The 14,126-nt window shown below is 40.4% G+C and overlaps 1 protein-coding gene across 1 annotated transcript in view; it reads left to right on the top strand.

Annotated features, from left to right (window-relative positions):
• lztr1 (leucine zipper like post translational regulator 1) overlaps positions 1-14,126 on the top strand; it is an 86,346-nt gene that overhangs the window by 26,499 nt on the left and 45,721 nt on the right. Inside the window, exons 8-10 of the mRNA XM_072247974.1 lie at positions 1,690-1,829; positions 6,376-6,577; positions 8,167-8,211. Coding sequence (XP_072104075.1) covers positions 1,690-1,829; positions 6,376-6,577; positions 8,167-8,211 — 387 coding nt within the window. The remainder of the gene's footprint in view (positions 1-1,689; positions 1,830-6,375; positions 6,578-8,166; positions 8,212-14,126) is intronic.

Here is a 14,126-nt window from a genome sequence, read left to right as displayed (position 1 = left end):
AAAATCCCCCATGATTATCATAACGTTCTCCTTTTTACATGCAATTTCTATCTCCCATTGTGATTTGTATCCCACATATTGGCTACAGTTTGAGGGGCCTGTATATAACTCCCATCAGGGTCTTATTACCTTTACAGTTTCTTAACTCTACCCACAAGTATTCTACATCTTCCATCATATGTCACCTCTTTCTAAGGATTTGATTTCATTTTTTTTTTACCAACAGAGCCACCCACCCCCTCTACGAATCTGCCTGTCCTTTTGATACAATGTGTATCCTTGGCTCTTTTAATTCTCTTACCTATTCTTTGTAAGAATTATCCAGGTAGCCCTGTATCACATACTACCCCTACAATCCATTAATTTTTTTTCTCCAATGCATGTTGCTGTTGAATTCAGTTTCACAACTTCATTTTAACCCTCCTCCATCCATTCCTTATCCTTTTCAGGATATTAATCCAAATCACAGCAACTGGTTTTACAATTTATTGAAAATAATGCTATATCTTGTCCTTTTAGCTTTAAATCTGCATCTTTTGGTAACGCTCATCTTCCATTTCTTATTTACATACCTAAATTATTGCAATTAATCTGTTATGTTCGCAAAATACATCAGTAGTTAGGATGGAGGGAGGGAGGCTAGATATTTCCTGGTTTAACTGATGGTGCATTGCGAGGACACAGAGGTTGGAGGGTAATTTAGGAAAGTTGAATGAATATGAATGAATAGGCAGAATCAGTGGTTAGTATAAAAATTATGACAGTATTATTTAAATATTGATAAATATCTCTCTGACCCTTCCTTATCTATTTACCTAACCAAGTGCCTTTTAAATGTTGTTAGTGTATCTATCTCAACCATATTCTCTGGCAGCTTGTTCCATATATGTATTACCCAATGTGAAGAAGCTGCCCTTGGGTCCCTTTTTAAATCTTCCTCTTCTCACCATAAACCTATGCCCTCTATTTTTGATTCCCTTTCCCTGGGGCAAAAATGTGTGCATTCACTCTACCTGTATCCCTCAGGATATAATGAAAAGGGTCCCTCAGTAAGTCAGAGTGCCTCCCACCTAGACTAGCTATTTTTTCTACTTTGAAAGTTGCCTGTCTTCTATATGCCTGCGGCTCTTCATTTTTAATCCTTTTCAGTGTCATTAATACTCTCCTTGCTGCAACATTGACCTCATCATCTTCATAATAAATATGCACAATATTCATTTAATATTTAGTTAGGGGTTTCTACTTTTATGTTACTGTGTAGGCTAATTAAAATGGCTGCTTTGTTATGTTATAATTGAAATGGCTTCTTTGTTATGTTAACTGCTGAGAAAGTCCTCCCGCTAGCAGTTTGTTTGGATTATGTCATGGATAAGAGAGTGAACGAACCAATTAAATCTACCTTTTGCTTCTTTAGATCTTCTTTATGGCTTTTAAAAGACTCTGCCCTTTTATCTTTATCAACCTTTTACTATCAACTTATAAAGATGGGCTCTTTTTCTTTTGTGTTAATCTATATTCCTACTGAATCTTTCCACTGATTCCTCTTCATAAATTCTCCTCTTTACTCTTGGTATTCATTTTCAGGCCTCCTCCATCAGCCTTGTAGTTGTCTAAGCTGTTCAGTTTCAAAAACACTTCTGAAGGCTGTAATCGCTAATAAAATCTGCTGTCTGTGTATTTTCTTTTTAGATTGAGCAGAGCGGTGAGATCCCTCCGTCATGCTGTAACTTCCCTGTGGCTGTCTGCAAAGACAAGATGTTTGTTTTCTCAGGACAGAGTGGAGCAAAGATCACCAATAATCTTTTTCAATTTGAATTCAAGGAAAAAGTGTACGTGCTCTATCATTATTCTTTCTAATCACTGTCATCCTTAATAAACTAATGTAATTCTTATTAGAGTGCCAGAGGTCCTGAGGAAAGGAAACTCTGCTCAGGAAAGATGTGATTTGGAGAAGGAACCATTGTTTTCTCATCAAATGCTGATGTAGAAGTTCTCTGCCTTACTCAGCAACATGCGTTCTGTGATGTTGGCCACTTGGGAGTTATAAAAAAAAAAGTGTGAGCACACAGCATTTCACCACAATATAGGTCAATGTAAGACATAAGAGCAGAATTGGGCCATTCAGCCCATTGAGTCAACTCCACCATTCCATCATTACTAATTTATTATCTCTCTCAATCTCATCCTCCTGCCTTCTCTCCGTAACCTTTGACGCCCCAACTAATCATGAACCTATCAACCTTTGTTTTAAATATACTCAATGACTTGGCCTCCGCAGTTGTCTGTGGCAATGAATTCCACAGATTCAACACCCTCTGAGTAAAGAATTTCTTCCTCATCTGTCCTAAATGGATGTCCCTCTATTTTGAGGCTGTGTCCCCTGGTCCTAGACTACCCCACTATAGGAAGCATCCTCACCACATCCACTCTATCAAAACCTTTCAATATTCAGTAGGTTTAATGTGATTTCTCCCCCCCTCCCCATTCTTCTAAACTACAGTAAGTACAATCCCAGAGCCATCAAATGCTCATCATGTGTAACCTTTCCATTCCTGGAATCATTCTTGTGAATCTCCTTTGGACCCACTCCACTGTTAACACAAGAGGACCAAATTGCTGACAATACTCCAAATGTGGTCGAACCAAAGCTTCAATGTTAAATCCTTGCTCTTATATTCTAGTCCCCTTGAAATGAATGCTAATATTGCAGTTGCCTTCCTTACCACTGACTCAGCTTGTATTGAATTAGCAGCTTTACACTTTACCAATTCAGTTCTCCCTCTGAAATTTTGTAGTGATTATATGATGACACAATCCAGATGTTCTGAACCACTTTCAATGCTCATTTTTATTAAATTTAGAGATACAGCACTGTAATAGTCCCTCCTGGCCCAATGAGCCCCCACTGCCCAGTTACACCTGTGTGACTAATTAACCTACTAACCCATACATCTTTGGGATGTGGGAGGAAACATATGCGGTCACGGGGAGAATGTGCAAATTCCTTACAGTCAGCAGTGGGAATCGAATCCCAGTCCGGCACTGTGAAGCAATGTGCTGACATCAGCGTCATGTGGATGTTTGAAATTATTAATGCTGTCAGAACACAGATAGGCAAGTGTCTCGTGATACCTGATTCTGAGTTAAAACCTGCTTTGCTCCTTTATCAAATGCTCCTTCTCCAGCTATTCCATTATAAACAATCGTTTTCTTGTGCTTCTCATAAGGTGTCCTATAAATAGAATAGCTTACTACTTGTTAGTTCAGATTGTCTTTGAAGTGTTTCTGGAATAAATATAAACCAAGTCTTAATAATATCTTGACATTTTCCAGAAAGCCTTCCATTTTATTCAGTAGCTGCTTCAATCCTTGAGCTACAGTTGGATGCTAATCAATTCTGAATCAACTAATTAGAACTTGACAAGAGGATTGGGTCAGTGATTAGCCACCTAATTGATGTACACCCATGATAATAAACAGTAACATGTAATTGGTAATCAACCTGTTAATGAACCTCTAAGCAGCTGTTCCAAGAACAAACAGAATTTATTTTTGCATTGGTGCCTTGGGCAGGCTAAATTAGTATCCCCTGTGTAGCATTAAAAGGCACCTGATCAAATTATAATCACTGTGCCTAAAGGCTGTGATCATGATATGATAGAATTCACCCTGCAAATTGAGAAGGAGAAATTAAAATCAGATATATTGCTAATACGGTTGAATAAAAGTAAGCACAGAAGCATGAGAGAGGAGCTGGTCAAAGTTGATTGGAAGGGGCCTAAGCAGCAATAGCTGGAGTTTCTGGGAGTAATTCAGAAGATGCAGGGTCACTTCAGCCAAGGTAAGGAGAAGCATTCTGAGGGGAGGTTCAGTAACCATGACTGACAAGGGAAGTCAAAATGCAAAAGAGAGGGCTTAAAAATATTTCAAAAATTACTGGAAATCTAGAGGATTGGGAAGCTTTCCAAAAAAAAAACAACAGAAGAGCAATAAGGGGAGAAAAGATAAAATATAACAGTAAGCTAGCTGACAATACAAATTAGGATACCAGAGATGTTTTCAGATGTACATTCAGTGGTCACTTTATTAGGTACACCTTGTTAATGCAAATATCTAATCAGTCAGTTGTGTTGCAGTGTATAAAAGCATGGTCAAGAGATTCAGACCAAATATCAGAATGGGGAAGAAATGTGATCTAAGCAACTGTAACCATGGAATGCTTGTTGGTGCCAGACGGGGTGCTTTGAGTATCTCAGAAATTGCTAAAAATCCTGGGATTTTCACAAACAACTATTTCAGGAGTTTACAGAGAAAAGTGTGAAAAACAAAACAAAAAAAAATAGTGAATTGTAGTTCTGTGGGCGAAAACGCCTTGTCGGTAAGAAAGGTCAGAGGAGAATGGCCAGACTGGTTCAAGCTGACAGGAAAGTGACAGTAATTCAAATAACCATGCATTACAACAGTAATGTGCAGAAGAGTATATCTGAATGCACAACACATCAAACCTTGAACTGGCTGGGCTACAGCAGTGGAAGACGACATCTGGGTTCAGCTCCTGTACCTAATAAAGTGGCTTCAATGTATATATGGCAGACCTGATCATCTTGAAGTTTTGAACACAAAAAATGTGTAAGGGGGCAGAAGTGAGTGTAGTCATTCTTACTAAGAAGGATGTACTTGGGAATCTGAATCATCTGAAGGTAGTAGTCACTAGTCCTGAATGGATGACCCCCATGGTTCTAAAATAGGGAGCTGAAAAATTTGTAGTGGCATTGGTAGTGATCTTTCAAGCGTTGATGGTTTCAGAGGGCTGGAAAATCACAAATGTAAGGCGGGCGCGGCATTAGACATGAAATTACAGGTTGGTTAGCCTACCTTAGTAGTTGGTAAGATTACAGAACCATTATTAAGATTGAGGTTCCAGGGTACTTGGAAGCACAGGGTAAAATAGGCTGAAGTCAGCATGGTATCCTCAAGGGGAAATCTTGCCTGACAAATCTGTTAGAATTCTGAGTAAGTAACACGCAGGATAGCCAAAGGAGAGCCAGTGTATGTTGTTTACTTGTATTTTCAGAAGGTCTTTGACAAGGTGCTGCATACAAGGCTGCTAAGCAAGATGGGAACCTGTGTTATATTACAGGATAGGTACTAACATGGATAAAAGATTGCCTTCTGCCAGGCAGCCAATGAGTTGGAATAAAGGGGGCCTTTCCTGGTTGGTTACCGGTGGCTAGTGGTGTTCCCCAGGAGTCAGTGTTGGATATGCTAGTTTTCACATTGTATGTTAATCTGGGTGACAGAATTGATGACTTTATGGGACAGGAGGTCCGGGAAGAAAGACAAGGGGGGGGGGGGGGACCCAGAGGATGGACAAGAGGTATATTCAGAGGGACAGAGGGAGAAAAAGGAGAGTGATCCCATGATCCTCTCGTATCCCCTTTTGCCTATCACCTGTCCAGCTCTTGGCTCTATCCCTCCCCCTCCTGTCTTCTCCTATCATTTTGGATCTCCCCCTCTCCCTCCAACTTTCAAATCTCTTACTCACTCTTCCTTCAGTTAGTCCTGACGAAGGGTCTCGGCCTGAAACGTCGACTGCACCTCTTCCTACAGATGCTGCCTGGCCTGCTGCGTTCACCAGCAACTTTGATGTGTGTTGCTTGAATTTCCAGCATCTGCAGAATTCCTGTTGTTTCAGATGGAATACAATGTAGGGAAGTGTGTGGACATACACTTTGATAGAAGGAATAAAGGTGTAGATTACTCTCTAAATCGGGAGAGGATTGAGAAATCACGCGGTTGAAAGGGATTTGAAAGTCCTAATGCAGGATTCCTAAAAGTTAACTTGCAGATTGAGTTGGTTGTAAGGAAGGCAAATGGAATGGTAGCATTTGTTTAGAGAGGACTAGAACATAAAATCAAAGATGCAATGCTGAGCTTCATTCGGCATTGGTCATTCCACAGTTGGAGAACCAAAAGCAGCTCTGGGTCCCATATCTAAGCAAGGATATATGGTGAGGGAAAAGGTCCAGAAGAGGCTTTGAGAATGGTCTTGGGAATGAACAGAATAACGTATGAGGAGAGTTTGATGATTCTGGGCCTGTACCACTGATATTTAGAAAGATAAGGAGGGATCCCATTGAAACCTGTCAAATAGTGAAAGATCTGGTTAAAGTAGAGATGCAGAGAATGTCCTCAATAGTGGGAGAGTCTCTTTACACTCTCCTTTCCCATTAAGAGAAATATACTAGTATAAATAAAAATGACTTTTGATTACATTGGCTTAATGTTGTTCTATGGCTGTTCAAACATTTTGCTACTTGAATTTATTTTTATTTAAATTATAATAATTTAAATTTGTTTTGCATTCTTGTATAGTTGGACAAGGATTCCCACCGAACACTTGCTCCGAGGTTCTCCTCCCCCACCTCAGAGGCGGTATGGCCACACCATGGTAGCATTTGATCGACATCTCTACGTATTTGGAGGTGCTGCAGATAATACACTGCCTAATGAATTACATTGCTATGATGTGGACTCCCAGACATGGGAGGTCATTCAGCCCAGCCCTGACAGTGTGGTGAGTTCAGTTCTGTACTCTGCTGAGCATGCATGTAATAGAAATTAAATAATTTTCATAGCATTTTGTCATTTTATTGACATACCGTAGCTTCACTTCATTGATTTTATTTTATTGACTTGGTAAATAATGAGTACCTCAAAGAATTTCAAATTGGAAAAGATGCTCTGTGAAAGTTAAAATAATTCAAATGTCTTTTAGCAATCATTTGAATAGAACCTTGCCACCCCTGCATTTATTTATTTTCCTCCTAATATTAGTTGTTTTTTCTGTAAGAGTAAGAGCGTATTGAGTACTAAAAGATGCAGAAGGCAACAGGAATGACTGCTTTACTGTTGTCATTGTGGGGTATTTGTCCCCTCAGCCTTTGAGGTCTGTAACGGGGGAGCTTTATTTTCAACATTAACCTCTGATCAAGTTCACTTTGTTGAATTGTGACCCTTTTTCCAAGAGGTTTTATTTTAATTCATAAATCATGATTAACTCAGAAATTTTACATTGTCTCATAATGTCATTTCTGAAGAAAAAGTACTGCTGAGACGTCAAACACAAGAGATTCTGCGGATGCAGGAAATCCAGAGAAACACACAAAATGCTGGAGGAACTCAGCAGGTCAGGCAGCATCTACATAGGGGAATAAAGAGCCAATGTTTCAGGCTTTTTATTCCTCTCCATAGATGCTACCAGGCCTGCTGATGTCCTCCAGCATTTGGTGTGTTACTCCTGAAACATCAGTAGCTTTTGCAAAGGTTGGTGCTCTGTACAATTCTGTCCAGTTACTCAAGTTGTTTGCTATTACCTGAAGGATGCTTTGCTGAGATAATTATTAAAGAGATTTCATCGTTTACTTGAAACTGTATCTCAAAAAGTCCAATGAAAGCTAATGCAGAAATGACACGTAAATGAGAATACAATATGTCCATTTCATCAGAAGAAAATTAATATATGCAAAATGTCTTTTCCCTTTTTAAAGAATGGCCTCATCAATGTATCTCAAGCATTTCATTTTGCAGCACACTAATTGGTGTAGTTGTTGAAGCAGCTAAATTAAATAGCATTCACCCCCTGCAGAATATTTCCTGTTCTGTAGTCAGAAGCTCCTCACTGTGATTGTTCTGTATTATGTGTCCATTTATGCTGCAAGGTTGCAAAGATCTGAACTATAGTTCAAAAAAGTTTCCAACATTTGTGTACCTTCAAACTGATTATAACATAGAATCTACACCATATAAGCAAGTAATTCAACGTGTTCAAGGTCAAGGTTCTTACAGGTGTTCAACACCTAGTCCTTAAGTTTTCAGTGTCCTCTCATTGTATTGATGAAGGGTCTCGACTGTTTATTTCCTTCCATAGATGCTGCCTGACCTGCTGAGTTCCTCCAGCTGATGTGTGTTGTTCTGAATTTTGTTGGTGTTGCTGTGGATTTTCAGCATCTGCAAGATCACTTGTGTTTATGATTTGCTCCTCGTATTCTATTTGTCTCAAATATTTTATCTATTGTGCTCTGTATTTTGTGCCATTTTTTAAAGTGCCATTTGTTATCGGTGAATTAATCTCACCTTCATGCAATCTTATTGCCTTCAAAATAGGGGAGCAATTTGTACACAGAGGCAACATACGATCCTGATTTTATGGTAAGTTGTTTAATCTATTACAGCCACCTTTCATTTTGTATAAAATTTGAATTTGTGTTTGATTCACAGTTTCCAAGGAAGTTACACAATTTGAACAGATTAAGTGATAGCAAAGGAGAATCATTTTGTGCTAGCAGTTTGCAAACTGAGAAAGGTTTGCATTTTGGGAACATGGTACACCTTTCCCACGGGTAAAGGAAGTTTGGGTGCCAGTATTGACGACCTTTTACCGACTACTTCCTCTAGAAGAGGAAGAGCAGCTATTATCTGTAACCAGCACAAAAACCTTTGTTTTAGGTTGCCACTTTCATTAACAATGGGCCTTTCCTTGAGTGCGGAGAGACAGAAATCTTGCAAATGTGTTTATTTTTGCCTTGTGTCTGGGGCACCCTGTGTAATTACAGTACAGAATATTTCTTCAAAGTTTTTGGATTTAAGGCTATGATTTCTTTCACCAGTTATTTTATTGCATGACATTTAACAAAAATTAACACAATATTTAAAAAGAAATTAACCACTGATTTCTTTGTTTTTAAAAACTTTGGTATTTTAAAGTGTGTGTAAATTGGATAAGGGAAATTGAAGGTGAATATGGATGGCAATGAGTTCAAATGGTAATGGTTCAGAAAGTGTACATCATAGAGTATATATGCACCTAATACAAATGTATTTATTACTGCATGATGTTTGTCTGCTTTTTAAGCCAGATTAAATTATTTTTTCTAAGTGAGATATACAAGTTTTGCTGATCTCAGACTGTTCGCTCAAAACCAAAGGCCAAAATAGAGTCTTCAGAGGTTTCAAAGGTACATTTAATGTCAGAGAAATGTATACAATATACATCCTGAAATGCTTTTTCTTCACAACCATCCATGAAAATGGAGGAGTGCCCCGAAGAATGAATGACAGTTAAATGTTAGAACCGCAAAGTCCTCCCCAGCTCCCCTTCCTCCCGTGCATAAGCAGCAGCAAGCAACATTCCTCCCTCCCCCTACCGGCAAAATAAAAGCATCGGTACCTGCCACCAGGCACTCACGTGTGAGCAAAGCAACAGTAAAGACACAGACTTGCAGTTACCCCAAAGACTACATTGTTCACCTGGCATTTGACATACCACAGGCTGTCTCTCTCTCTCTCCCCCGATTAAGGAAGAAAGAGGTGTCTCTGTTTTCACAACAAGCAGGGAGACGTAACAAACAACTCGCTGGTTTAAAATGTTAAAAGTCTGTTATATCGCTGTTTTTGAGCTCTGTGCCCAAAGATCTCAAGTCTCTGGGCACACAGCCGAAAATATTCTGGCTCCCCCGACGACACTTGGGTCTCCTGCGGTGACATCGACCTTCAATCCGCCCATATCCAGAGCCCTGGGATCCTAGGCCTCCAAAGCCGAGCCAAACTCTTAGGCTGAGCCCTTGGTGTGCCAAACAGCGGCCGGTTATGAATCCCCGAGAGCGGGTCCCATTCCCGCAAAGAACTGTAGTCAGCGTGTAACTCCAGGTCAGGGTCTTCAAAAGAACCCTGAAAGGGAAAAATAAAGGTATTGAAGATGGAAATAGAGCTGTTTCTGAAGATGAAAGCAAAGGAGTTGCCATTTAGCGCCATCATCACTTCACTTAATTCCAATGAGTGTAAGTGATCCTGCAGTTTGGATTTTTACAGAAGCAGTCTATCCATTGCTTTCTGAAGTGTGGACTATCATAAATCATTCAGAAATTTCAGTGGTGGAATAAGCCAACAATCCACTGTATCTTCTGCATTTCTCCATCCAAATGTGGATATAACTGTGAAATGCAATAAATCTAGCTAAATTGTATAGATTTTGAAACTTCGGCATTTTCATAATTAAACAGTAAACCAGAAAGAATCAAACTTGGAAGATTTTTTACATAAGCAGGTTGAGGTTAATCACTAAAACTAATTGCCAAAAGCAACAACTATTAAGAGGTTTTATAAAACTTCCTCTTTAAAGGTCGAGGTTCAACAAACTGCTTTGAGACAATCTCGGGGAATAATGATGAGAAAGTATTATGATGTATTCAGATTAGGTTATTGTTTTGGCACATCACAGCTTCATTTGGCAGGATCTTAGACCGCTGTCTTTGCTGTTTTCAACACTGATTTTTGATCTGTGACCTTTCATAAGAGGAAGGCAAAATGTAATTAATGTGTTATTAACTGCTCCTCCCCAGTCCACGCACAGTGGCACAACTTTGTTTTAAATCCAATTTAAAGCTTGGCTCTGGACCTGTAGATGATTCAGAGAATCCTTTAGGATTAGCTTTATTTGTGTCGTGTACATTGAAACATACAGTGAGATATTTGTGTTAATGACCAACAGTCCATGGGTGTGTTGGGACCAGCCCACAAGTGTTTCCATGCTTTCAGTGTCAACATAGCGTGTCCACAACTCATTAACACTAACCCAAATGTCTTTCTGGATAGCAAAGGTGCATACATCAGGATGCTCTTTATCGACTACAGGTCACATTCGATACTATCATCCCCCCGGAACTAATCAATAAGCTTCAAGTCCTTGGTATCAATACCTCAATAACTCCTTGTGCGATTGGATCCTCCGTTTCTACACTTGCAACAACATCTCCTCCATAATCTCCATCGTCACGGGTGCAATACAGGGCTCTACACGTAGCCCCTGCTCTACGCGCTTTATACGTCTGACTGAAAGCTCCTATGTCGTGTTTTAAGTTTGCTGACTGTCATTGGCCGAATCAAAGGTGGTGATGAGTCAGCATCAAGGAGGGAGACTGAAAATCTGGCTGAGTGGTGCCACAACAATAACCACTCAGTCAATGTCAGCAAGAGCAAGGAGGTGATTATTGTCTTCAGGAGGAGGAAACTGGAGATCTGTGAGCCAGTCCTCATAAGGAGATCAGAGGTGGAGAAGGTCAGCAACTTTAAATTTCTTTGTGTTAGCATTTCAAAGGATCTGTCCTGGGTCCAGTGCAATTACAAAGAAAGCACGGCAGCGCCTCTGCTTCCTCAGGAGTTTGTGAAGATTCAACATGGCATCTAAGACTTTGACAAACCTCTAGAGGTGTGTGGTGAAGAGTAAAGTAGGTAGTCACATCGTGGCCTGATATGGAAACGCCAATGTCTTTGAATGGAAAATCCTACCAAAAAGTAGAGGATGAAGCCAAGTCCATCATAGGTAAAGCCCTCCTCACCATTGAGTACACCTACACACAGCACAAAAGTAAGCATACATCATCAACAGCTCACCATCCAGGCCATACTTTCTTCTCACTGCTGCCATCAGGAGGAAGGTACAGGAGCCTCAGGACCTACACCACCAGGTTCAGGAACAGTTATTACCTTGCAACCATTAGGCTCTTGAACCGCAGGCCATAACCACTTAACTTCACTTGTTCCATCATGGAAATGTTCCTACAACCTTTGAGCTCACTTCCAAGGACCCTTCACCTCATGTTCTTGATAGTTATTGCTTATTTATTATTATTTATTTTTGCACGGTTTGTTGTCTTTTGCACATTGGTTGTTTGTCCTTTTGGATGCAGTCTTCCATTGATTCTGTTTATTCACTGAATATACCCACAAGAGAATGAATCTCAGTGTTATATGTGGAATGTGGGAGGGAACTGCAGCACCGGGAGGAAGCCAACGTGGTCACAGAGAATGTGCATATTTCTTACAGACAATGGTGGGAATTGAACCCCGATCGCTGTAAGGTGCTGCACTGACCACTAAGCTACTGTGCCACTCCATATTTACCATGCTGCCCCATTACATTATCTAGGCTTAATATTTAAATCATCTGTTTAAAGATTAGTTCCAATAGATTTTGATCTTGGCCCTCTTTGGCACGCTGCTATCAGTGTGGAAAGCTTCAGCATTTCTGTCCCTGCTTCACTTGGACTCCACAATCAAGTCCAGGTTAAAATTACTGATGAATTGGGATAGATGCCCTTGAATTTTCCATTCAGCAGTCTCAGTTCTCTGAAATATACAACGGCACGGAAATACTGGACTTGGAACAGTAATATTTGACTGGTTAGCTGTTTGTGTAAGATGATCGATGTGTCAGGACTGCTATTTTATCAGCAAAAAGAAACAACATAATATTTTCATAAACAACTTTAACAGAAAAGCCAAATTTGTTCCTTGCTGTGCTGTTTCTCATAAATGAAGAGATTGGTGGCAGTAAGCATTCTACCATATTAGTCATTCAAGAAAGATAGGCTGAATCTTTAATCTACATTGTAATGGATCTTTGATCAGTAGTTCATATCCCCAGGTTTTAAAAGATAATAAAAATTTGCTTTTGCCCAACTGCTGGCCATACATTTGCAGTTACCTAACCAGAATGATTGAAATCTTAGAATATTTGAATGTCTGCACTTGTTATTTGGTCGTGGATTAAGTGCAACAACAACATAGCCACCAGCATCACCACAAGGGATCCGACAGCGTGTACCTGAGCCCAAAAACATTGAGGCAGTTCACTATAGCCATGGGCACAAGGACTGAGATTGTTAATCCCTGAACTCAAATAATGGAGGTAATACTGACATTTCTAAACATTCGTGTTGTGAAGGGCACTGTTCGATGTGATGATGCCTTGCAATACCTTGCCAAGGTGACTTTTTCCACAAGAGTGTGTGCTGTCACACCACCACAACCATCAAAGGATGTCAGGATGGTTTTTCCAAGGATTGTCTTTCGGACTGGGATGGAATGATGGTCATGCATCTGGCCTGGGGATTCCACTGCAGGAACTTCTCTGTCACTGAAGTCAAAGAGGTGGTGGGAGGGGATCTCCTTATGGCCTTCACAAGGGCTGGAACAATACGCTTCAGTTAATCAATGCGTATGCCTTATCCATGCTGAATGAACGGCTGTCTATCGTCCAGAATCTCCCACTGTTGCTGGTAAAGTCTATTGGTCTCTCTGGCTTGTGACTTCAAGTGTATCATTGATGGCACTGCAGCAAGAAAACTAGACACCAGCTCCAGACTCCTGATGGAAACAGTTAAACGTGCAAAGCTGTGCAACACCTTCAACACTCCTGCGGGCGATGCTACGTCACAATATACTTACAGGCGGTACAGTAGCACAGTGGTTGGCCTAACACTATTACAATGCCAATGCCACTGGTTCAATTCCCACTGCTGTCCGTAAGGAGTTTGTATGTTCTTCCTCTGCGTGGGTTTCCTCCTGGTGCTCCAGTTTCCTCCCACATTCCAAAGACATACAGGTTAGTAGGTTAAGTGGTCACGTGGGTGTAATTTGGCAGCGCGGGCTCTTCGAGTTGGAAGGATTTGGTACCGTGCTGTATTTTTAAATAAAACTAAATACCTGGACCACAATGGACAGCTCAATATGGTCCCAGATAGACTTCCTCTTCATATCTAAGACCATCACAGTCAGAACCACCTGTGTTATGCCAGTGTTCTTTCTGACACTAAGAGCCTCCTGTCACTTACCGGAGGACCAAAAGGCGACAGGAGGACATGGAAGTTGAATGTCAAGCTGTTGACTCTAGATGACATCAGGGAACTAAAGAGGAATTACACGGGTTGGAGAACCATGAAGCAGTTAATTTAAGAGCCTTGTGATACATTGTCCATATTCAGGCCAAAGGGATGGATGATCAGCTTGGACCAGGACAAGGCCTTCAATAGGATATCTCACACATATGTGATTGATGTGTTCTCTAAAATGGATTTTGGGGAGGTAGTAAGAAATTGGGCCCAGCTGCTCTACACAGATATTGGTAATAAAATCTGAATCAATAGATGGGAGACAGATACTTTCTCCAACAAGTCTAGAGTCAGGCAGGGTTGTCCACTCTCCCCTGTCTTGTTTGTGTGCTGTGTCAGACCCTTTACTGAATCCATCAGGAAGGATGAGGGCTTAAGGGAGATGACATTTTGTGG

The sequence above is a fragment of the Mobula birostris genome, chromosome 31 (assembly GCF_030028105.1).
Source record: "Mobula birostris isolate sMobBir1 chromosome 31, sMobBir1.hap1, whole genome shotgun sequence".
NCBI lineage: Eukaryota > Metazoa > Chordata > Chondrichthyes > Myliobatiformes > Myliobatidae > Mobula > Mobula birostris.
The sequence above is the reverse complement of the archived record's forward strand: the minus strand, read 5'-3'. Positions and strand labels throughout refer to the sequence as shown.